General features: G+C 35.7%; 3 protein-coding genes across 8 annotated transcripts; 2 read left to right on the plus strand and 1 right to left on the minus strand.

Moving 5' to 3' along the window:
- Positions 1-957: 957 nt before the first annotated feature.
- EDA16 (SNF2 domain-containing protein / helicase domain-containing protein / zinc finger protein-like protein) lies at positions 958-10,481 on the plus strand. 2 transcript variants are annotated; one of them, XM_086228335.1, is made up of 13 exons: positions 960-1,451; positions 2,006-2,096; positions 2,293-2,694; positions 2,855-3,070; positions 3,614-4,161; positions 4,393-4,464; positions 5,191-5,268; positions 5,364-6,264; positions 6,665-6,795; positions 6,993-7,214; positions 8,257-8,874; positions 9,010-9,219; positions 9,986-10,481. In XM_086228335.1, the coding sequence occupies exons 1-13, from the start codon at positions 1,314-1,316 to the stop codon at positions 10,088-10,090; spliced, it is 3,732 nt and encodes a 1,243-aa protein (XP_086084461.1). In that variant the 5' UTR covers positions 960-1,313; the 3' UTR covers positions 10,091-10,481. The 2 variants fall into 2 exon arrangements, with proteins under 2 accessions (XP_086084456.1, XP_086084461.1); XM_086228330.1 differs by having other exon boundaries at positions 958-1,451; positions 2,855-4,161.
- Positions 10,482-10,969: 488 nt separating this feature from the next.
- Positions 10,970-12,116, minus strand: LOC147296763 (alpha/beta-Hydrolases superfamily protein). The gene has a single exon (XM_086228365.1). It carries the CDS (start codon positions 12,114-12,116, stop codon positions 11,145-11,147), a length of 972 nt encoding a protein of 323 aa, XP_086084491.1. The 3' UTR covers positions 10,970-11,144.
- On the plus strand, positions 12,117-20,805 carry SCPL31 (serine carboxypeptidase-like 31). 5 transcript variants are annotated; one of them, XM_086228355.1, is made up of 13 exons: positions 12,117-12,252; positions 13,634-13,732; positions 15,107-15,189; positions 15,965-17,742; positions 18,301-18,408; positions 18,585-18,680; positions 18,860-18,952; positions 19,055-19,137; positions 19,232-19,519; positions 19,670-19,800; positions 19,918-20,013; positions 20,120-20,225; positions 20,395-20,805. In XM_086228355.1, the coding sequence occupies exons 4-13, from the start codon at positions 17,454-17,456 to the stop codon at positions 20,551-20,553; spliced, it is 1,449 nt and encodes a 482-aa protein (XP_086084481.1). In that variant the 5' UTR covers positions 12,117-12,252; positions 13,634-13,732; positions 15,107-15,189; positions 15,965-17,453; the 3' UTR covers positions 20,554-20,805. The 5 variants fall into 5 exon arrangements, with proteins under 5 accessions (XP_086084481.1, XP_086084468.1, XP_086084484.1 ...); XM_086228358.1 differs by having other exon boundaries at positions 12,118-12,252; positions 15,107-15,987; positions 17,544-17,742; XM_086228342.1 differs by having other exon boundaries at positions 15,107-17,742.
- The last annotated feature ends 3,927 nt before the right edge of the window (positions 20,806-24,732 follow it).

The raw sequence follows: 24,732 nt of genomic DNA on the forward strand, positions 1-24,732 counted from the left end.
ATCTAATATATAGTTTCAACTTGTATAGTGTATTTTTCTATTCATGATAATAAGTTAATCTAAGTGTTTTTAGAGTTAGTCCAAATAGTGAGGATGAGTTCAAGAAGGGTTAGAATTAGACTAAGTTTAAAATTTCAATGTAACAAAAAGATAAAAATAATCCAAGCAATTCATACAAAAAAAATAAAGCGAGCAAAATTTGACCTCAATATATCTAATTATTGTAAATTTGTAACAATGACACTAAGTTGGAGTATGGAGTCTAGAGTCTAAGGGGGTGTATTTAATTATAATTTTAAATGATTTTAGTGAAATTAAAAAGTCTACTACTATTCAATCAATACTTTTTACGAGTTTATTAAAATTTGATAGTATTCAATAAAGACTTTTTAAAAATTTATAAAAATTTACTAGTATTCAATCAAAATTTTTGAGAAATCTATAAAAAATTGTTTTGTATTAAAAAATAAACTTTTAATAATGTGCATCAGTTTTAACTCAAGTAACAATAATTTACTGTGACACACAAAAACTTATTTAAATAAAGTATTTTTAAGATGAATACAATAATGAATAATGATTTTCTTAATGACCAAGGTGATTTGATAAAAATAAAAATGAAAGAGCAATCTGATTATATATATCTTGCTGTGAATTAAGTCAATTAACTGAAAGAGAAAGTTGGGTGCATAATTTAAGTTAAGTAATCTCATTTTAATTACATTGCCTGTTTAATTACAATTTTTCGCAAGGAATGATCCATGCATTAATTAAGCAACCGGTGGCTCGGTGCCCGTGACTAGTGACGTGGCCGAATGAAAAATCAAAATCGTCGTCTGCGATGGTATCATCCAAATCCTAGTTCTAGTGGGAAAAGGAAAGCATGGCGTATATAATGAATGAACCAAGTCTACTACGACCCCCAAAAACAAAAACCCCTCAAAACCACCGACCAACCACAAAATAGAACGAGTCCTTAACCTACGCACCCCCAAAACCCAAACCCAATTCTTAACCTGCGCCACCGCATTCTTCACGACCCGCGCGACTTTGAGGACAAAAAAGAAAAAGAAAAAAAGTTATAAAAGAAGAGTCGCGTCGAGAACTTTCGCAGAAACCCTCCCAAATCGACAACGATCCAAACGCTCTCTCTCCTTTTCTCTTTCGCTAGAATTTCTCGGGTGGTTTCGTTGAGAATGCGATTGCAATTGCTCGGATCCAGGTTTTTGTTTCTGAATTCGAAGTATTATCGGACTGCTTCTGGTCGGGGTTTTCATAAGGCTGAGTGAAGAAGCTAGGGTTAGGGTTTCAGTATGTTGAAGGCGGACGACAGCTCGATTTGCTGGGACGAGTTACCGGCAGCTGATGCATTTGCCGGAGAGGATTTTGACAGCGAGGGTTTGTCGATAGATCTTGACACGTTCTATCGCCTTCTTGAGGAAGAACCCCCGGTAATTTCCGTACAACTTTCTTGCAAAATGATTGAACTTTCTTTGCATATTTGGGAAATTTTGGTTTTTTTGATACTTGGGTTACTGTAAAATATGCAAATTTTGCATGTGCGGAATTTCTTGTGGACATTCGGCTGCGTATGGTGAAACTTAAAGTTAGAACTTGTAGTTCGTTCCTGTACGCGTCTGCATATGGAAAGCTTTATATGCAATTCTAGTGACAACACTTCAATTTCAGCTTGTTATTCGTGGAGAATGATGGCGCCGTTGATGAGAAAGATCCAATTTTGCGAATTTCATCTTTTTAATTAATAGCCAAAAGGGGTTTAGGAATGTTGTACATGATACTAACAGGAAACACCAAAGGGGTTTATGATTATACTGACATGCCTTTCTTGCTTTTATTTATTGGTACATTCAGTTAACTTTACCCTCTAGCACTTGTTAGCACTTTGTTCATGTTAGCACCATGTCTTCCTGTTTTATGTATTTATTTATTTTTATTTTCATGTTTCGATCCAGCGATCTAGTCAAATTATTATTTTTTAATGCAGAGTTGTCGAGAGGATTTGTTAGTGGAAAATGCATTGCAAGCTGAAGCAGTTCCTTATGATGGTTACCATGAGAGTGCCCAGCTCGATAGTGGTAAACTATTTTGTGCTGATTTCTTTTTTATTTTTTACTTTGGCTTTTTAAACTCATTATTTGTTTCCTCGATCTATGGCATACTTTTCTAGGCTGTATATTGCTGTCTTCTCTAATGCTGCAGGATTCTGGAGCGTATATTACAAATATTTACATTTGATAGATTTGGTTATTTGTTTCTTTGATTGTTGTTTAGGATCTCACGTGTTAAATGAAGCACCGCCAATGGAGAATCATTTAATGGGTCCTGACTCATGGCATCCTCCATACAGCTCAGAAGCTTCAGATTCTGGGGCAGGGGGTCAAGGTGGTTCTTTTGATTCTGCAGGGAACCCTGCAATGATTGTTGACTACAAAGAGAAGGAACTGTCAGCACACACTGGCTCTCCTGGGCATGCGTGCTCTACTAGTCTTAAAGACTGGATTTCGTTGGTTCCAGGCAAGGGGGCTTGCTTCACAGAGAGGGTTGGAGTTTCACAGCCCACTTGTAGTACGGCATCTAGTTTTGCTGGAGGACATGCTAATCATGTTTTGGACCACAGAGATGTCAATGTCTTGCTGGGGAAAGCTGATGTGGCGGCAAAAGTTGATTCTGAACGTATGTTAATACTTCTTCTAAGATATAAACTGGACTAAGGAATTGACATTTTTGCCACGTGTTTGAAGTTTTCCTCTAAATCATTGCATGTGCGCTTTATATTGCTTTTGAAATTTGAGGTTGAAAGGAAGCACTAATATATGTCTTCTGATAATTGCAGATGCTCCACAATGCCTTGGTATCGAGAACTTGGATTTAAATTCCAGAACCTATGGTGCTTTGGGGGAAAATACCACGGAAACCTTGGGACCATCAGAAAATAATTCTTGTACATCTATGGAAATATACTTAAGAGATGTAGATATGTGTTCTCAAAACGTTACTTCTACTGAGTCTACCCTCTGTCAAAATTCTGATATTTACAGTGACTATACAGGTATCTATGGCATGAGCTTAGATGATCAATATTTGGCTGATGCCTCAATGCATCATAGTCCTAGTGGTTATTATTGTCACTTTTTTCCGAGTAATGAAGAAATGATGACTAACGTGAAGGATGAATCAGGGGAGTTTCAAACTGATAGTTCAAGCTCAAGTAGTAAGTTGAATTTAAATGGTCAGGATGTAATAACTGGTAATTCTGGTTTTGAGCCGTCGATGATTGATGCTTTAGATGTAAAGGATTGGGATTTTAGATATGAAAGTAATAATTGTATATCGGGAATCAGTGGAAATTCTTCATTTGATGCTGACTCTAGTCCTGTTGACAACAAGGCATCAATCGAGCCTTTGAGCTCTTCTCAGACATACATGTCAAACAAGAAAGAAGCCATTAGTGTGAAGGATGAAAATATTGATGAGTTGGCTGCACCTAGTAGTGTTATGGGCCATTCTTTTCGAGTCATGGATGAAGCTGTCAGTAGAAAGCCTTGTTACAGTGATGAGGATAACTTTTTTGACAAAAATTCGAAACTTTCAGGTTTTGGTCTATCAACTCAGAATCTTGGTAACTCAATGCATGACAAAGAAGACATGATTTTTGCATCTAAGAGGGCTTGCTATTCTCGAGATAATATAAGTGGAAGTTCTACCTCCCTCATTGATGGTGGATCTGTGAATTTAAATGCTTCAGAACATTATTTTCCAGGTGCTCAGCCATTCACTTCAATTAAGAATCAGGGTTATGTTAAGGACAAATGTGAGGCTAAACTCACTCAACCTAAGAGCGTGGGTTTTCATCTTTCGAAAGTCAGCCCCGAATCAATTCATAGCAACTTCTCTGACAAATCCCCTGCAGAAGATGACTTTGATGTATGCATTATTGAAGATTTCAGTCATCCGGCACCCTCAAACCGCTCACCAGGGGTTAGCAATACTAGTTATACCGTGCCCTTGAATCGCTCTCCAGCGCCTGGAAATACCCTTGTTAAGTCACAGCAATTGACGCATAGTGATCATTACACAGGAGTGGGAGGCATGAGATTCAAGGCAAGAGATGAGCAATTGATTTTGAGAGTAGCATTGCAGGTTAGCTCTTTTGGTTTGGAATTTTCTTGCCTCAGTAGTTCTGGAGAAATGCTGTCTTTATGGAATGCTCAAAAGCTCTTATTATTATTATTCATTTACTTTTTTTCTTATATGCTAAACATATTTTTGGTGGTATCATATTGGATGCTTGGTGAAAAAGAATAGTGTATATGCCTCACTTAAACTTGAGATCTGAAACCTTGGTGAGACAAACTTTGTGATGCATTGCAGGATCTTGCACAGCCCAAGTCAGAAGCTATTCCACCAGATGGACTTTTAGCAGTACCTCTTTTGCGACATCAGGTTTTGAATTTTACCCTTTTTTCCCTTAAACTTTAATTGAAGATATTAGTTTATGGGCTTAGTGGTTGGGAATCGATGAAAGCGACATTGATATACTTTGCAACACCTACAAAAAGGCAATAGGATGGCCCCATTGGGGATCTTGTGTGATAGGTATCTATGATCTGGTACTGTGACAATCCCCTAAAATAAACTTGGATACAGGTTTGTGCTTGTAATGGTGATTTGCTATGTTTCAAGGTAAAGAAAATTAATATTGTATTCCAACAGACATGCAGAACGCTTGTAAATGCACTCCCATTTGCACATGTTCTCTCAAATGGTGGCTGGGTTTACTAAATGGTTTGTGTTAGTGGAATGAAAATTTTCTACCCTAAATTAGATGTTAGATCTTATCAGCTGTCACTTTAGCATTTTGGCATGCCTGTGGAGAATAGTTTTATAAGCAGTTTGATGTTTATAATTTTCTAGCAGTTTGATGTTTATAATTTTCTAGAAGTTTTAACTGGCAGATTAAGTGGATGTGATTTAATTTTTTTCCTCTTTAAAGGAGTCTACATGTTCATGCCTACTTTATGTGTATGGCTGTGTTCTTGATATGCTATGATCTTTAACTTTGGCTTTCGAAATTGGAAAGTTCCTTTCTGTTTTGGATACCCTGCTTTGTGTGCATTTATGCCTGTCTGTGAATTGGGTCCTTTCAAGTTTAACTCATGTTCTGGACAGAGAATTGCGTTGGCATGGATGGTTCAAAAGGAGACAGCTAGTTTGCATTGTTCAGGAGGAATTCTTGCAGATGATCAGGTCTATGTCATTCAGTCTTAATTTGCTAAAACTATTTTATCTGTCAAGGACTTGTGCCTAATATTCTTCTGGGTTTATATATCTTCATTTTGTAGGGATTGGGAAAAACAATATCAACAATTGCACTTATACTCAAGGAAAGGTCTCCATCTCTTGGAGCCTGTCAAGATGGAATAAAGTGTGAGCTGGAAACTCTTGATTTGGACAAGGATGATGATATGCTTTCCGAGTTTGGTGAAAGGAAGCAAGATGCTGATGCCTATGAAGTTATCTCAAATGCAACTCCAAAGAATAGCATAAAACCTTTGATACAAGCAAAGGGTAGGCCTGCTGCTGGAACACTTGTTGTTTGTCCCACAAGTGTCCTACGGCAATGGGCTGAGGAGTTGCATAATAAGGTATCTGGAAAAGCCAATCTCTCGGTGCTAGTTTACCATGGAAGCAACCGAACGAGGGATCCTTCTGAGTTGGCTAAGTATGATGTTGTCCTCACGACATATTCAATTGTCAGCATGGAGGTCCCAAAGCAGCCTCTCATTGATGAAGATGATGAAGAGAAAGGAAAGTCAGAAGAGTACGATATGGGGTTCTTGTCCAGTAAGAAAAGGAAATATCCTCAAAGTTCTGATAACAAGAGTTCAAAGGGTAAAAAGGGATTGGACAGTGCAGTGCTCGAGTCTGTTGCTCGCCCTCTTGCTAAGGTTGGATGGTTTAGGGTTGTCCTGGATGAGGCCCAGAGTATTAAGAATCACAGAACTCAAGTAGCTAGGGCCTGTTGGGGTCTTCGTGCGAAACGTAGGTGGTGCTTATCAGGGACTCCTATCCAAAATGCGATTGATGATCTTTATAGCTACTTCAGATTTCTCAAGTATGACCCTTATGCTGTATACAAGTCATTTTGTTCTACAATTAAGGTCCCAATTAATAAGAATCCAGCGAAAGGGTACAGAAAACTACAAGCTGTTCTGAAGACAATTATGTTACGCCGTACAAAAGGTGGGACCAAATTGAAGGTTTCTGCTCCTTGGTTGTGTATTTCTCCTTGAATTAAAAAAAAAAAATTAGTACTTATTTAGATAATTTTACTCTATTAGTTTTGTTGGTGCCTTTGGAAAACTACTTGTAGGGATATATCATTATTTAATAAGCTTAGTTTTTGTCTTCTCAGAAAAAAAAAAAAAAAGCTTAGTTTCTGTTACTAATGTGAATTTGAAGTGCATGCAACGTTTTCTTTCAGAACTTGCTTTAAATTTAAAAGGAACTGGTTATGACTCTACGCATTCTATAATATTCCTGAGCTCTTGACTGTAATTTTCTTTTTACCGTCATTCTTATTGTAAACATCTATTTGATCAGCATTGGTTTATGTCCATCTAATGGTAATTATTTGCTGTAGGCACACTTCTTGATGGTGAACCTATTATTACTTTACCTCCCAAATCTATAGAGTTGAAAAGGGTGGAATTTTCAAAGGAAGAACGGGATTTCTACTCCAGGCTAGAAGCTGATTCACGTGCTCAGTTTGAAGTATGTTTTTTACTGGCGAAGTTAGTTTGGAGTTAGATATTGGATTTGCTTTCTTATTTTTTGTGATTGTACCCTCTTCTCTTTTGAAAGGGAGGTTTTAGTTTTTGTATCTTAGTATGTTTCTATGATTTTATATGGGGAATCCTTGTTTAATTGCCTTTGGTTATTATCTCAATTGTGTATGGTTGACATGTCAGGAATATGCAGCTGCTGGAACCGTCAAACAAAATTATGTTAACATTTTGTTGATGCTTTTGCGTCTTCGACAAGCTTGTGATCACCCTCTTCTTGTTAGACGTTATAATTCACATTCTTTATGGAGATCTTCGGTCGAGAAGGCTAAGAAACTTCCTCGTGATAAACAGTTATACCTTCAGAACTGTTTAGAAGCTTCTTTGGCAATATGTGGCATCTGCAATGTAAGTACTTACTTTTGCATTTTTATTTTTATTTTTCATAAATTTCATTTATAAGTTGTATACCTAATGGTTTTAGGTGCACCAAAATGGGTGCATTCCCACTGCTGAAATGTGTGCATGACATTTGGTTTCACAACTGTTAATATGCATAGTTGGTATAGCCTCTGTAGATGTTCTTCCACTTGTTTGCATATTAAATCTGGTAGTGTTTTCTTATCTTGGTGCTTCTTATTGAGATGAAATTTGTATAATTTTTGATATGTTATAGTTTTTGTTTTCCTTTCTAAATCTTGTTTTTCAATTTTATTTGTTGATTATAGTTAGGAGCAGTCTAAATGTAAAGATACAAATAAATTATATAGGCGCATTGTTCCGAAAGACAATAAAGAGGATAGGGCTTATTAGCCTTTTTCTTCTTTGTTATCATTCCCATGTTTGTGTGATGAAGTATATAGAAGTTGAGACATTTTATTGTAGATATATAAGGAGTTGAAAGTATAGAGTTGAAGTTATTATGCCCTGTTTGAGCATGATGCTACAGCTTAGATGCAGAAAATTTACCTTGCTGAGATGAAGATATGTTGCGCCTTCTGTATCTTCCAAGGGTATGCTGCCTGTGTAACGTATAAGGGCTTTCTCTATTGATGACTTGGTTGCTATTCTAATTTATAATGAAGTGCAAATATAAATAAACATGCATGGGACTTACTTATGGGTACCGTCCAATAAAGGGACTTACTTATGGGTACCTATGTGTGTTTTAATGCAATCCTCACAAGCATGGAATGCTTTTGAAAATTTGGATGCTATAAGCACTTCCATATGATGTTGGAATACACATATGACGTATATATTGCAAACTGTACAAATTATGGAGCATTTGTATTGCCCTTTATCACTTGATATGCTTTAGATTTTTCCCTTTTATTTTATCCTCTTTGAAGTCGTCTTCATGAATTGACTGTCAAGTTAGACTTATGCGAGGTTGAGAAATTGATTTGGCTCTTTTTATTGTTTGACACCCCTATTTATTTTTTCTTAGGATCCGCCTGAAGATGCTGTTGTTTCCGAATGTGGTCATGTCTTCTGTAGCCAATGCATTTGTGAACACCTAACCAGTGATGACAACCAATGCCCCAACACAAATTGCAAAGTTCGACTCAACGCTTCTTCAGTGTTTTCAAAAGCCACTTTAACCAGTTCTCTTTCTGACCAGCCTAATCCAGATAGCATTGGTTCTGAAGTTTTTGATGCTGTAGAGTCTTTCTATGAGGATCACATGTATAATTCTTCGAAGATTAAGGCTGCTCTTGAGGTTCTGTGCTCAATGTGTAAACCGCGGGATTATACTTCGGGGAATAGTTGCTTAAAGGATAGAGTTGATGAAAATGCCAGCTGTTCTGAAAACTCTTCTGATATTGGTGCAGTTGAATCACTTGAGGGTGTTCCTGATAAACAGAACTTGGATGTGGAGAGAAGTTCTAAGAATTCAAATAAGGTAGTTAGAGAAAAAGCAATAGTCTTTTCACAGTGGACAAGGATGCTGGACTTGCTTGAAGCATGTCTTAAAACTTCTTCCATTGAGTACAGAAGACTTGATGGAACAATGTCGGTTGTTGCCAGAGATAAAGCTGTGAAGGATTTTAACACCCTTCCAGAGGTTTGTGGAAATCATGATATCTTGATATCATTTGTCAAATTCTATATTGGGGAACTATTCTATTTCAAATTAAATTTTATAGTTGGTCTTTTGTTTAGCGGGTATATTTGTGAAGTTTGACCCTGTTTTTTGTAGGTGTCGGTTATGATTATGTCTTTGAAGGCAGCTAGTCTTGGTCTCAACATGGTTGCAGCTTGCCATGTTCTTCTTTTGGACCTGTGGTGGAATCCTACCACTGAAGATCAAGCAATTGATAGAGCACATCGTATTGGACAGACTCGTCCTGTTACAGTTTTACGGTTGACTGTGAGAGATACTGTTGAAGATCGTATTTTAGCCCTTCAGGTATTGTGCTTGCATTCTTTTGTGATTTTTCTCTCTTGTTTATAGTTTATTTTTTAATCACTACAGTCCAAGATTTAATATTACAAAGTTACACTTGGTGGTTGTCTGGAGAAATTTGGTTTTCTTGCTAGAGTTGTTGGTTAAATGCAATCTTGTTCAAATTTATGACAAGTGAGAAATATAAACTGGAGCATTTACAATTTTACATGCGTAATATAGTCATGCATGAGTTTGTTAGACCAACGATGACTTTAGGTGCAAGTTGTACACTTTCGTACGGAGTCATGGACTGAGGAACTAGCTAACACTTGCTTTTAATTTAACTGAAGCTTCTTGGAGTTAGTGACTGCCACAGTGGGTAAAATAACTTGGGCTAGTTGGTTTACCTTTTGTTGTGAAGACCTGTAGTTAGTATGTTTTTCTGCCTATATGTGATGTTTACATGGACTGAAGCCTTCTGTTGGTGGGTACATCATGGCATATTGACAAATTGGCTTGTGTCAGGAAAACTGGGTGGACAAAGAAAAATATATTTGACATAATCTTTTTGGATCATAATATATTTGAACCTAGTTCTTCACTAGTCCCCACCTGGTATACTGTAGAGCAGTTTACATAAGTGTTCCTTCCATTGTTGTTGATATGTTAAGACTGCCGTAGGAGAAGAGATGAATGCTTTGCATTAGCCTATGTTTACTAGGCTGATAAATTCATTGTGCATAATCCCGTCCTGCAATTCTGATAATTTATATGGTGTTTTGGGCAGCAAAAGAAGAGAGAGATGGTTGCATCTGCGTTTGGAGAGGATGAAACTGGTGGTCGTCAGACTCGCCTTACCGTAGAGGATCTGAAGTACCTGTTTATGATGTGACTAGAGAGTTTTAATAGGTTGAGCAGATTTGTTTTGCTAACACATAGGTATTGTCAATAGGTTTGTTTTTGGAATTTGGCAGCACAGCAGGAATGATACTTGAAGATTATCTGACAATAGATAAAAAAAAAGGAGTAGCATGGTGCTCTATCAACTGGAAGATTATGTTAATAGTCTGTATAGAGAATCACATGATCAATTTTTTCTTCCCAAATTTTTTTTTTCACCAGCAATTTCTATTCTTTCGCTGTACTCTCATCTCTCTCCATCATATTGTATAGGATGTGGAGTAGGTAGTCTAAAGCAATTAAAGATATGATGTTCAGTGAAGATTCGTGTTTTTCTTTCTAATTGTAAATGATAGAGGGTATTTCCCTTGCTCTTTTTTCTAGTAGTTTGTTTCTGTTATGAAATAGAGATCACATGTTTGGTTGTAAATTTGCTTGTCATGTTCTCCTGGTGAGATCATTTTGATGATTGATGATTAATCATTAATGCAATGTTTATCAGGCTGTGTGCGCGTCTCTCCTGGTGGTGAAACCGGAAATTTGTAACTGCGTTATTATTATTTTCTGTTTATAAAAGATCTGGTAGGGGGACATTGGTCCGTGACAATGTAAAATAAAGATGAATGAGGTCAGATTTGGAATCAAATTCAGGTGACAAAGCAAGTGGTTGAAGGTTTTCAAGCGTAAGTGTCGGTTTTTTAATTTGTGAACGACCTGTGTATGATACGTAAACTGCAAAACCCTTTCTTCACACTCGTTTGTTTTCTTGGCATAATTGTCTTTAATGACGAGAGTTTGGTGCGATACATGCATATGTTATAGGTAGTAAAGAAGGGATGTGAGACTGAGTATAACAATCTTAGTCGACAAGTTCACTTAGCATTCAGCCCTGGAAATGAGAAAGCTTTCATTTCATTCAGTATTTGAATTAAACACATTGATACATATAACACCAATTTGGATGAGAGAGAAGCAAATAGACATCAACATTTGATGAATTTCACATTACAATGATAAATATATGATCATCTATCCAAGTGTAAATATCATTGAGCTCTTCCTTTGCACCTATGATTCAACCAAGAAAGAATATCGTTACGAACAACTTCCACATTTTCATCAGTCTCTCCAAAAAGCAAGGAATGCATCATCCCCTCATAAATCTTGATCGTCTTATCCTCACTCTTGGCCTCTTCATACAAAGCTCTGCTCACATTCGGATCCGTCACAACATCAGCACTCCCATGCAAAACGATAAACGGAAGACCCACATCGCACAGTCTTTGACTCACATACTCAGTGACTTTCAGCAACTCCAGGACCGTACCCAACCTTGGCTTCCCTCTGTACCTCGTTGGATTCATATTCCCTATCATCTTCTTCTCCTCCACCTTCACCGACTTGTACATAAGGTCGGCGGTTGGCACAATCGCCAAGCTGGGGAAGAATTTGGCCACGAATGTGAGAATTTGCGGAATTGGCCACTTGGGTTTTACATTATCAGAGATTTTACACATGGGTGCGACTAGAATCGCTCCCTGAAACGCTTCCGGCTCGGCGAAGTGGATCAGAAGGCAGATGGCGCCGCCCATCGACTCGCCGAAGAGAAAAGAGGGCTGGCTTTGAAATTGGGGTTTTTGTTTGATGACGTTGAAGAATGAGAGGCAATCTTGGACCACGAGACTGACATCGGGAACAAAGGCCCTGAGGCCGTGGGATTGGCCATGGCCTTCGAGGTCAAGAGCGAAGCACGCGAAACCCTTTTGAGCAAGGAAGATGGGGGTGGCTTGGAAGGTCCAGCTGATGTCGTTGCCGTAGCCGTGGACCATGAAGATGAGGCCACGTGGAGGGCAGAGGGGAAGCCATTGCCTGGTGAAGAGCTTGAGGCCTCTGGGTGAGGTGTAGAAGGATTTGGAGGCTTTGATGCCTTGGAGATTGTAGTAGTCTTCCTCTGGGGTGTTGCCCCAATAGTGAAGCCAAGTTTGGGTTTGGATGTTGAGGTTTTCTTGTTCCTTCATTCTTGGATATTTTGATGAATGATGACTATTGGGTGCTTTTCCTCTGCTTTGTTTCTTGTTGGAAGAATCTCATGACCGATGAAGGAAGACGTTTGTGCACTGCTTTATTCGAGGTGTGTTTGACTCGGTTCAACAGGTTTGTGACTCGGATGCTTTTTTTATTTTTTTATTTAATAACAAATTTTATTTTTTTAGAATAAAAAATTGAACTCTGAGTCTCTGACAAAAAAAACACTTTAACTAGAAACTAATCTTTTTTTTTTTTTTTGGCCACTAACTAGAAAGTAATCTTAAGTATAATAATAATGCACATAGAAGTGATAGAAGCACATGCTAATTTAAAAAATTTAAATAGAATACGAATAGTGAATAGAGAACCACATGCCATGCTCTTTACAAAAAGGATCTAAAGGAAATAAGCTTAACAATCTTAGTGGTTGGAGCATGTTGGTACGTTTTTTGTAGGTTGGCCTCTTGGCCGCCGGACCGCCGCATCCCTATAATTCTATAAAACATAAGTTTGGTATAGTTCCCCAATGGAAGATCTCTGCCCTATTTAAGTATTAAGCACCAACATGATGTGGACTGTAGACTGTAGACTGTAGGAAGAACCTCTCACCAGTCATCACCAGACATAATTGGCTTTTCTTGCAAGTGATCTTGTAACCGAATGGTGCTTTTCTATATATTTATTCTGTTAGGTTGAAATTCATGTAAGAGGGTAGGACTAGGGAGGTAGAAAGATTATGACCAATAATATGGAGTAGTTCAGATTGCACTGTGCTTGTGAACACATGCATGCAGCTTCATTAATTAATGTGCTTAGTTTGGTCAATGTGAACAATGGTAGTTTCTGAACTATATTATCAAGAAGATTTGGTTGGTCAAATTTAGTACAAGTTCTCTTACCATTCTCTCCCTCGCCGCAACGTCAATATGACAAATTCTTGAACAAATAAAGAAAAAAAGAGAACACCCCTCAGGGTTACTGTAGTAATAATTACCATCACTTCTAAGGATATGAGCATGTGAAAACTTCTTACCTAGAATAAGAAAAGAGAATTATTGGAGTTAATTTGGAACTGGGAAAAGGGAGGAAGAAAGATAAAGGTAGGCAAAGAAAAAGCGCACAGTTCAAAGGAGTACCTTACAGAACCAACAGTCTTATTGGAGGAAGTCTGATAGTGGTTCCACTAAGGCAATAATAGTGGTATTAAAAAGGGAAATAAAGGAAACAATGAGATAAAAAAAAAATTACTTGCTGCACTAAGAACATGAGAATACTTTTAGCATGCTTGACTAAATGCCAAAAAGTAAGACTGGTATTGCCTTTACTATCTGCTGAAGATTTTCTTCCTAATCACTGTGGAAATAGAGTAAACCTAAAATGAACATACTAGATGAGATAGGAGAAAAGTAGTTAGGGTCCATGCAATCCAAATGTATAGAATAGCTGCTTATTAGGTTCATCTAATAACAATTAATGTTTCAGTGAATTGGATGTCACTTGATTGCAGGCACCAAGATAATCATGACAGTGGATAACTCAGAACCATCTCTTATAAAATCCCTGGATCATCATGCAGTGGATAACTCTCATACCAACCAAAAGGAAGGTAATGGAAGACCTTCTTTTTATGTAAAGTTAATAGGTCCATTCACATGTTCTAGAAAAAAAAAATAAAAAATGTCAGCAAGCATGACATGCGCTGGGAGGGGAGGCTTATCAGAATCCAAACTCTGGTCAATGAAGAACTTTATGCACAGTATAACCCATATAATGCTGTCCTCCTTGGTGCTCCAAAACACTATCACCCCCCCCCCCAAAAAAAAAAAAGAAAAAAAAAAAAAAAAGAACAAAAGAAATAGAACACTAAAGCCTCCCATTAATATTAGGCTTTTGTAGCGTGACCCAAAATATGGGGGCAACGCACACTAGTTTAGATGAATGGCTTGAACACGGTTTATTTTTTCAGGTTCAACCATATGTTTACTTTATGTTTAAGATATAAGTTTTTTTGTTTACTCGATGTATCATGTGGGAAAAGCAATACACCCCTTCATCCCTTCTAAAATGTAGTTAGCTAAACTAGCTTCTGGATAAACAATGATATGGACAGTCAACCACTCAGCCCTCTAAATAGAGAATTAATTGTCCATGGTGCTTGGTGACATAATTTTTTATGGGTAAGAAAGATTCTAAATATTTTAAAATCTAAGCAACGTGGCATTTTCTTTTCTCCCTCCAACCCATGAGGCTAGATAGTTCCTTCTCTACCAAGGCAATAGACCAAGATTATATTGGTTTCCATGTTGCTAGCATATGAGTGGCCTAAGCACTTATTTTGTTTTTTTCTTTTGAATCATGTAATGTACTTTATGCATCAGGCCTATGTGCTTATATATAAAAGTCTCGTTTAATTGTCATGAATTTTACCTAAAAAAAGAGTGAGCTATTAGTTCTTGTACTGTTGACTGGAACTAAAGTAGTAAAGAGAAGGGGTGAAATAAGCAAGAATATTTGGCTCTCAAAACCAATAGCCGGCCTCTCTAGAGCGTAAAGGCAGTATGATAATTGAATTCTAAAGTTCTAATAGCCTACACAGGTTTGCATTATCCTAGTCATTGGAGGTGGAAAGAAATCCTAGTCATCCTGTTTGCAGTATCTACCTGCTAGTTTATCATAAATGAGTTGCTGGTTTACCATTGAGGAAACTAGACATGACTTAATACTAACTGAATATATATTTATTGCATGCTGACAACAAATAGTATTAGAAGCATAATGTTTGAATGGCATATATATCACTTTTAATGTGTAATGGGAATTGTGTTGTCTTCTAACTTGTGGATTGTAGTGGGTTAAATTTGATTCCAACTTTCATAATTTGTAAAGTTGATGTCAAACTCTGTAGCTTATTATCTGTAATTAGTGCGCTTTATCTCAACTTTGATCAGGTTGCTGATGTTTATCACTTGTTACCTAACAGGGTTAGAAGGACAGGAAAAGACATGGGAAGCTCGAGCCTTTCAGAATTTTCTGATCACTTGGTGAAAAAGAGCTACACGTAAAGTATGAGGAACTTGATATCATTTATGTAAACGTGTCTGATCTTCATTGTTGTGCATATTGGTTGCAGATTTGATTACGAGCACTGAATGCATACCTGATACATATTATATACACTGAATGCATGCTACTTGAAATTTACTGTAGTTGAATGGTGATGAGTTAAATCGTAATTGATGAGCATATATATATATATGTATAATACTATATAACACTGATTTGCACTTATCTTTCTCTGCATTGACTAAACTCCCGCTTAATGGCAATGAAACACAAAGAAAGGGATGAAGAAAATCATTTCCTAAACAACTAGGTGGACATCTATTGGCCAATACAAATTATATAAGTTGAGGTAGATGCATGAGGCAAATCCTTTTTTGGGGTTATATATATTTTCTGGTGCCAAAAAGATGACGCATAGGTGGGACTGGGAACTGGGAATATTGCTTTTAGATAAAATTGTGTTACAGTACTTATCTTCTGTCATGTTACATGTATAGCAAAAAAAAATTGCCTTAACCGTCTCGAATCTTACTGTGAATGAACCTTGCAAATTAGCAATTTGAGATATGAAATTGTTATGTCTAATCAAGCAGATGATGAAGAAGTTTGTAACTATGGTTGGCCTAATTAGATTGCAATAAAGAATAATTAAGAGATGATTTCCATCTCATTTTTCAACTAATTAATAAAGTTGGAATCCAAGTCATTGTTCAACCACTAACTAAATTGGTTGTTTGTTTCATTCCTTTCATGACCACTTTGGCTTCAATATCAGATTCAAGAGTCATTACGCACAAGGTTCGCCACAAAACTCCCATCTTTCTACTTTGTGATGATGAGATTCTTGAGAGATAGCAGTACTGAACTTTTTCTGTTTATTTTAGAGAACACCACCAATTTGGAATATATACCACCTTGTCTTTTCCACTTTGTGATATAATCATTGACTAGCAAGAACAAAGAACATGGTCTATCTGATATGCACCAAGAGATTTCCACGAGCTCTGTTCTGGTTTATCCCTTTCAATCATGAAGATGATCATGTACCCAACAGTAGTTTTTAGACTCTGCAACAGTAGCTTTGACACCAAAATAATGTCCCCCATTAGTCGATTTTTCAGTATACTGCAGAAACTAAGTAACTCCTATATATGGTCTACTCCTATTGGTAATATTTCAGAAATATGCAATTGTGTCCAACTGTTCCAACGTTTACCATTAACTGCAGTAAAAATGATGCTATTAGGGGAAAAAACAAATGTTTTATATGTTGACTTGACTAGGTCGTTTTTAACTTTTTGCTCTTGGATGTGTTATGCTGGTTGGTGTGGAAAAGCTGACTACTTCCACAACGTAAAGCCTGAACTATCACACCTGATTTTTCATAATGACATGATTAATTTAAGTTTAAAAGGAATCAGTCAATTGTACTTTACCGAACTCATAGTCATATCAAGTATCAAGCCATTGATGCATACTGATAAAGAAAATGTTATTATTTGAGAATATTAAAGTCCACATCAGGCATTTAAACCTAACATTATAGGATTGTCCTAGCGTACCGGTAATTTTTTTGTACCAGAACATATGTATGGGCAAAAAAGTGGTCGATTCCTAACGTTTTTCTGTGCAACAAAAATGTGACTGGGTTAAAAACCCGGTATCAATACCAGTTCGGTATGCATTACGATATCTAAAATTTAGGTTTCTCTAGTTGTTGTCAATTGTTTTCTAATGTGGGATGAGACAGAAGTAGACAACAAGTTTCTAAATCATAGATATATCTCATTCAGGATGTTATTTATATAACTTCTGTTAAAACTAAATCTAGGCAAGAAGAAAAAATTGTACTGAAGCTAAATAGTCATTCACTTTGTTCATCTGCTGATCTGCATGCATCACCAACCCACTCTAAAAAAATGGAGGTACCACTCAGTCACTCACACCCTTGCTCATGCATGAATAGCCTAGAAGCTAGCTGAGCTGAGCTGCCTAAATCCACGTCAGATGCCAACGTCACATGATTGTCAACCCCATAAAAAATTACATTGCCACGTAGGACACTTTTGTATATCTACATTTTATTCATTTCACATCTTCCCTTCCTCGTATGGTTTAGTAGATGCGGTTGTAGTCCCCAATGAGTATAAATAGACATGTGGATTTGCTCATGTTTCATGCATCCTGTCTTGCATGTTGTGGTAGCTGTCTGTCTCTAGCTAGCTACTTTGTGGTTTGGTGTTTTCATTGTACTTCTATTCAATATGAATTTTGTATCAAAAGCGTCAGCTTTCTTCATTTTGGCTCTTGCTGTTGTGCTCTTTGTTGAGCCAGACCCTGTTTTGACTCTTAAGAAGAAACGGTTGATCAACTCATCATCTGTGGGGAGTCAAGATCTTGTGACCAACTTGCCTGGCCAGCCTGCTGTAGACTTCAAGCACTATGCTGGCTATGTGACTGTCAGCGAAACAAATGGAAGGGCTCTTTTTTACTGGTTCTATGAGGCTGCTACTAACCCAGATCAAAAACCTCTGGTCTTGTGGCTTAATGGAGGTGAGCACTGATCAGCAATATAAATATATATTATACATATAGTCATACATGTATGTAAACACATACTTCATATTTGTCCATAAGCATTGCAAGCCAAGACTTCCACCTTCCCTCTTCTAATGCCTCAATCATGGTTGTTTCTAGACCGGCCTCAGTGGGAGGTTGGTCATATGGTCAATATTCAACATGCTAATATCCATCTTTTGACCATATCTGTAAGCCTATATATCTATATCTATATCTACTATATACCAATACATAATCATATATGTGGGGAAGAGGAAGCAAGCACAGGTTCCTTGATATCTTCATGTTGCCTTATCTTTAGACAGTCGTGACTCGTGACCCCATACTAAACATTATAATTACTGTAAATAAACAATTACATAAAGTTCTATTACACTACATTGTTGTTATCCTATTGTACTTCTTTTAGTGGAGGTCATCTTTTTGTCCTTTCCAACTCACCCGATGAATTTTCAACAATATAGAAAGTATCCCATATGGTACTTTTCCTTCATGTTATGTGCTGAGGTGACAAGATGCTTTATGTTTCAGGTCCCGGGTGCTCTTCTGTGGGATATGGAGCAACCCAAGAGATTGGTCCATTCATAGTGGACACTGATGGTCATGGACTTAAATTTAATAACTACTCATGGAATAAAGGTATGGGGTTCACAATCAAATCAGTTATAACTTATATGCAGAAATGCTTTGCTTTATACTCAAACATTTCATTTGCTTCTATAATTGCACCCCCTGATATACATCTGTATGGTGCTCCATTTATCATCACAAATTTGTAGTAATTAATATATTTGGATTTATCTATGATGACGCAGAGGCCAACATGCTATTCTTGGAATCTCCAGTTGGGGTTGGCTTTTCATACTCCAATACAACTACTGATTATGATAATCTCGGAGATGAATTTACAGGTCAGTTGCTCAAAGCTGATTGCTAATTAAACAAGTATTACTGCTCTATTTTATTTTCACACATATGGTTAATATATTTTAATGATCTAATAGTGAGGGTTAATGAACATTGAAGATTTTAATCTGATTTTGAAATTAATTTGATTTCCATTCTGTTCCTTGGACTCTACTTAATTCAGCAAATGATGCATATACTTTCCTGCATAAGTGGTATCTCAAGTTCCCATCATACAGAACCCGGACCTTTTACATTTCAGGGGAGAGTTATGCAGGCAAGTCACCCTCAGTCCCTCACACCCTTTTAACCATGTGCTGCAATTGATCAATTTTTTTTTGTAAACCCAAAATTCTTATATATCTTTCTTTGTTAACAGGAAAATATGTTCCAGAGCTAGCTGAGCTCATCTATGACAAGAACACAGATCCTTCCCTCCATATTGATCTCAAGGGTATCCTGGTATGATCCTTTGATGGGAAGCAATTAAAAGGATCTGTAGCTCTGTCTATATCTCGATCATTTATTTAATTATTTTCTTCTATTTTATGCACAGTTGGGTAATCCTGAAACATCCGATGCTGAGGACTGGAGAGGTCTGGTGGATTATGCTTGGAGCCATGCTGTAATATCAGATGAAACTCACAAAATAATAAGAAAAAGCTGTGATTTTGACAGAAATGATACTTGGAGTAATAATGACTGTACTCTAGCTGTGGATGAAGTACTAAAACAGTACAAAGAGATAGATATTTACAGCCTTTACACCTCAGTCTGCATTGGTGATACAGCAAGTTCAGATGATGGTTCAATGCAAGTCATGATGAAGCGCACATCTACAATGGTGAGTGAAGAATGAAGATATAAAAATTAATATATTAACTGAGACAGTGATATCCAGATATATATAATTGGTCCTCATCATATTCTATTCCCTGATGTACCCTTTGTATTTAATTTAATGTGTAGTTCTATGGTTTTGCTTAATTATCAGATGCCAAGGATTATGGGTGGATATGATCCATGTCTGGATGACTATACAAAAACCTTCTATAACAGGCCAGATGTGCAAAAGGCCCTCCATGTTAGTGATGGTCTGCAGCTCAAGAACTGGAGCATCTGCAGGTAATCAAAGCAGTGATAGTTCATTTGACCATGTTTCCCAAGATGATTTATCTAGAGTACTGTTGAAGAAATTCCAACAATTGCTAAGAAAATTTTGTTCACCTAATTTGGTTGCAGTACCAAAATCTTCACTGAGTGGGCAGATTCAAAGCCATCTGTTCTTCCTATATACAAGAAACTCATTGCAGCAGGACTTAGAATATGGGTATACAGGTAGATATAATACAGTGAAATATTAACATCAGTTCCTAGGGATATGTATGATACAATGAAATATATATTAAACCACCTTTTATGGTTTTCATTTGTGGATGCTCAGTGGAGACACAGATGGAAGAGTTCCTGTGCTGTCCACAAGATACAGCTTAAGTGCTCTGGGGCAGCCTATTACTAAGACATGGAGGCCTTGGTTCCACCAGAAGCAGGTAATTAGCTATATAGCTAGCCTTCAAAATTGAAGTGGGGACATAAATTAATAACCAAACTAGCTATGATGAAACTTTACCAGTTCCATTAATTCTCTCTTATGTAAATCTCTTTTATTGTTTATTTACCAAATTAAGTGGATTATGATGTGATATGGGCATATTGCAGGTGAGTGGTTGGTTTCAAGAATATGAAGGGCTTACATTTGCAACATTTAGAGGAGCTGGGCATGCAGTTCCCTGCTTCAAACCAAGCAACTCACTGGCTTTATTCACATCTTTTCTGCTTGGGGAATCTCTGCCTTCGGCTCGATCAACAATTAACTAAGTCCGCACTAGCTAGCTGATAATCAAGGATTAAGGCGCCAGATCCTATTTACGTGGGGCTCAAAAAGATTTTACTCTTACGGACTATTACTATATACCAACTTGCTAGGCTACATGTACAAGAGTATTAGCCAAAATAGAGAATAAGAAAACATGCTAGTTTACATAAGAGTAAAACCCTTCAATTTCTGTGTAAAATAAGGTCTTATTAGTTGCCAAGAAAATGAATGGCCACCTAATTTTCTCTACTATTGTTTTTCATTTTGAAAGGACTGCACTCGTGATTAACCAATTCTGTCTGATTGGCAATGCCTTGGTGTCTTTCTTATAATGGAAACCAACTCGTAATTAACCAATTTGATCAAGTCGGTGCACAATTGATAGCGTGGTGTTCCTCTAAACCATACAACCACAATTTTATCACACCAAATGGTCATTGACTTTTTTTTTTTTTTTTTACTTTTAAATTATATTCGCATTTCAACTAAAGAGTGGTGCTATTCCGATCACCCTAAACTACTGAGTTGACTATCCTATTTCAAAATTCTAATTTTACCCTTAAAACAAAAAATTTCAATTTTGTTCGTCGAGTCATTTGACAGTTATCTACCGAAATATTTATGATTATTCGATAGTTATCTGTTGAATATTGGTGGATTATTCGATAGATAACCATCAAATGGAAATGAAAAAGGCATTCGATAGTTATCTGCTGAAATGTTTGTGCTTATTCGACACTTATCTGTCGAATAATGGTGGATGTTTCTGTAGATAACTTTCAAATGAATCTAGGTGATTTCATCATGTTTTTGCAATAAAGGGTAAAATAGAAAAAAAAAAATTGGATAAAATATATTAGGGTGATTAACTCAGCAGCTGAGGGTGGTCTGCATAGCCTCACTCTTCAATTAAACTAAGGGCATGCTTGGCACTACTTTTAGAATTAGCAAAAGTGCTTTCAGATTAGTAAAAACGTTTTTTGTTGTGTTTGGCAGAAATAAATAAAAGTGTTTATGTATTATAAAAACGTTTTTAAGTGGTTTTTTAAAAAATACCTGACACTTGAATTTTTTATAAAAATTTATATGTGTTTATGAGCAGAAGTGCTTCCAACAAAAACGCTACTGATTATAAGCGCTTCTAAGAAGTAATTGCAAACTGATCCATCTATATCCGTAATGGGTTAATTGCTATTTTGGACCAGGCCCAACCTGCAGCTTTACAAGTTTCGCCGCAGCCCAAAAAGAAAAGGAAGGGTAGTTTTTTTTTTTTGTCAGGAAAGGAAGGGTGGTTTGTGAATTATGATTGTGAGTTTCTGACGAGTGCTTCTTCGTTAAAATGCTTGTTAGTTAGTGTCCATGCACAAAGGAGAGTTAAGGAGACAAACAAACCTTGCTGTCAAACGCTACGCAAAAAATTAAATGTTCTTCTGTTAAATTAATGTTTATTTTTTCTGTCAAAAAATTAAAAAAAAATTAGGATTAAATATCAAATATCAATAGTTTTTCAGTAAAGCAGGAAGACACTAATTTTTTTTAGTTTAGGTACTAACCTAGAGCAAGACATTTTGGATTAGGTCACAAATCAGTTTATTATACACTTGTGATTGTCGAACAGTCACAGTTGTGACTATTTCAAATTTATAAAAATTCAAAATTTTTAAGGGTTCAATACTTTTGATTTAAGTTTGGAGGATGAAATCATATAAACCAAAAACTAAACATTAAAGTTTAAGGCCTTGTAAATATTGAAAAAATAACAAATCAATAAAAAAGTTATGATTGTTAAAAAGTCACAGCTTAATATAATCATATGTTTTAAAGTTGGTACCTAAACTGAAATTTAGTACCTAAAGTGAAATGATATAAATGTTTTAGTAGTTAAAATGATAAAATATTACAATTTGGTACCTAAAGTCAACGAATCTAAAAATTAATGCTATTATTGTCGCCAAAATCAAACTAATTCTTAGAGTCATGAAATAATGAAATAATATTTGTCACCTAGGCCTCAATATTATATGCATTGGTATATATGCAAGTCGAATTAATAAGCTTTTCGTGTTCATGTATAACATCAATGGATGAAATTCAGGAAAAAGAGATCTTTTAAATATGATTAAGCGAATGAAGTAGTCTAGACTCTAGAAGCATCGCCTTGACATATGATATTGCTCATTCAAAAGATGACGTCATCATGCTGTTGATGTCTTATTCCAAAATCAAGCACTAATTAGGTGCGTTTTCAGAAAGCTATTTTGTTATCTTTCTCAATAAGGAAGTTGATTAATTACAGGGCTTGATTAATTAGGTATATGGTGTACGTCTTGTTATAGCAAAAATCATCCAATACACGCATTCTTAATTAATTTTGACATCCACACAAAAATATATGTGAAATATTTTACTTTTGTATTGTAAACTCCACATCTCTGTATTAGTGTGTACTTAATACTATATGCACGTTAAGAAAAATTTTCTTTTCTATCGAATGAAATGATTTTGGATTTCGTAAGTTAACAAAAAAATTAAAAACTTATGTAGTACGTACGGTCACACCACACCACATTATTATGTTGATGTAGTGATGACACATATTTTATGTACCAATATGCTAAAGTTTTTATCCTGAAGAAGGCACACCCTTATATTATATTAAGGGAGATTTAGAGTTCAGTCGATCGATAGTGATTTAGAGTTTTTAATTAAGTCCTTTTTTTTTTTTTTTTTTTACGGCTTTATGTTAGGTTTTAACTCCAAGATTTTGGGCTCCACCCAAAATCTCATGATTAAAATCTAACGTGTAGCCTCTACAAAGCCCACTCTACACTTTAGGAGGGGAAATACCCTTCAAATCGGGGAAATACCCTTTAAATTTATTATGAATTAAAATAATTTTTTTATAAATTAAAAAGACTTTATTATAAATTAAAATAATTTTTTTTTATAAATTATTATGAATTAAAAGGATTTTCTTATAAATTTTAAAATATCTCTGGTCTCCATCTAAAAATTATTTTTCTAAAGAACATAAACTTAATTATCACTTATATTAATATATAGTGATATTTATTGTTGAATTAGCAATTAATTAAGGTGAATAAGGGAAGGAATGTGAGGGTTAAAATGCAGGTAGCTAGCCGATGAAGAAAACGCGACAATTAGATGAAGTGGTGGTGTGAGGAACCAATGCGAGGGCGATACGTACATACATACATATATACATACATACATACGATGATATGATACGCATTACAAGTTAGAAATTATTCAAATTAATTAGAAATGGAGGAAACATTCCATCGTGAACTTAAATGCCCATGTTTGGCTGTTTGCCATGTTGACATTTCAAACCCCAAATCTCATCTTGTAATCAACACCTGATAGTGACATCGAATAATCCTACGTCATTTGTGGAAAATATTGTCCTCGAGTACTGATTCTCTCCCCCATTTCCATCCTACATTATAATTATTATAATTATTATTTTATGTTTAATTCGCTTCATAACGTACTTTCATTACAAGTTATAATGTATTGTCTCTCAATTTATATAATAAAAAATATTTTTTTTTTGAATTATTTTGTAGTCTAAATAGCTAATATTGTTTCGGCTTAAATTTAATAGTCGGTTATATATTTTTAAATTTATTTTTCTATTTATGAGAATTAATTTGTCGTTTTTCTCCTTAATTAATTTTTTAAAATTAATTGTCACATCTTTCTTTAATTAATTTTTCAAATTTTCTTTCCTTATCTATCAAATTAATTACGCTTGTTAAGATACCAATATTTTCGTAATAGAAAGGACCATTTCGCATTCACGGGAGAGAGTGTAGAAAAGCTAGTAATCAATATTAACAGTCTTTTTATACTATCAACATTCTAAATTTATAAGTTAAAACATAATATAACATAATATAAAATGTAAATTTATATTGGCAGTCCATAAAAATATAGAATTATTTTTTATTTATTGATCATATATCAATAGTATTTTGAAAAGATCATATATAAATAGTAATTTATATTTAATTTATATTGGGTATTTATATTTATATCAATAGTATTTATATTTATATTTAACGCGTGAAATTTAAAAAAGCAAAAATAAAATTGGAGATTACATGACTTAAAAAGTCTACAGAAACAAATTGATGAAGTATATATAATATGAATTC

This window comes from Dryas octopetala, chromosome 1 (assembly GCF_963921425.1).
Source record: "Dryas octopetala chromosome 1, drDryOcto1.1, whole genome shotgun sequence".
NCBI classification, from domain to species: domain Eukaryota; kingdom Viridiplantae; phylum Streptophyta; class Magnoliopsida; order Rosales; family Rosaceae; genus Dryas; species Dryas octopetala.

Bases quoted from the DNA above. Each gene is read 5' to 3' on its own strand.
- EDA16 (XM_086228330.1), top strand. From the start codon at position 1,314: ATGTTGAAGGCGGACGACAGCTCGATTTGCTGGGACGAGTTACCGGCA. The intron at 7,215-8,256 runs GTAAGTACTTAC...ATTTTTTCTTAG, and splicing joins CAATATGTGGCATCTGCAAT to GATCCGCCTGAAGATGCTGT. The intron at 8,875-9,009 runs GTTTGTGGAAAT...TGTTTTTTGTAG, and splicing joins ATTTTAACACCCTTCCAGAG to GTGTCGGTTATGATTATGTC.
- LOC147296763 (XM_086228365.1), bottom strand. From the start codon at position 12,116: ATGAAGGAACAAGAAAACCTCAACATCCAAACCCAAACTTGGCTTCAC.
- SCPL31 (XM_086228342.1), top strand. From the start codon at position 17,454: ATGAATTTTGTATCAAAAGCGTCAGCTTTCTTCATTTTGGCTCTTGCT. The intron at 19,138-19,231 runs GTATGATCCTTT...TTTTATGCACAG, and splicing joins TTGATCTCAAGGGTATCCTG to TTGGGTAATCCTGAAACATC. The intron at 19,801-19,917 runs GTAATCAAAGCA...ATTTGGTTGCAG, and splicing joins AAGAACTGGAGCATCTGCAG to TACCAAAATCTTCACTGAGT.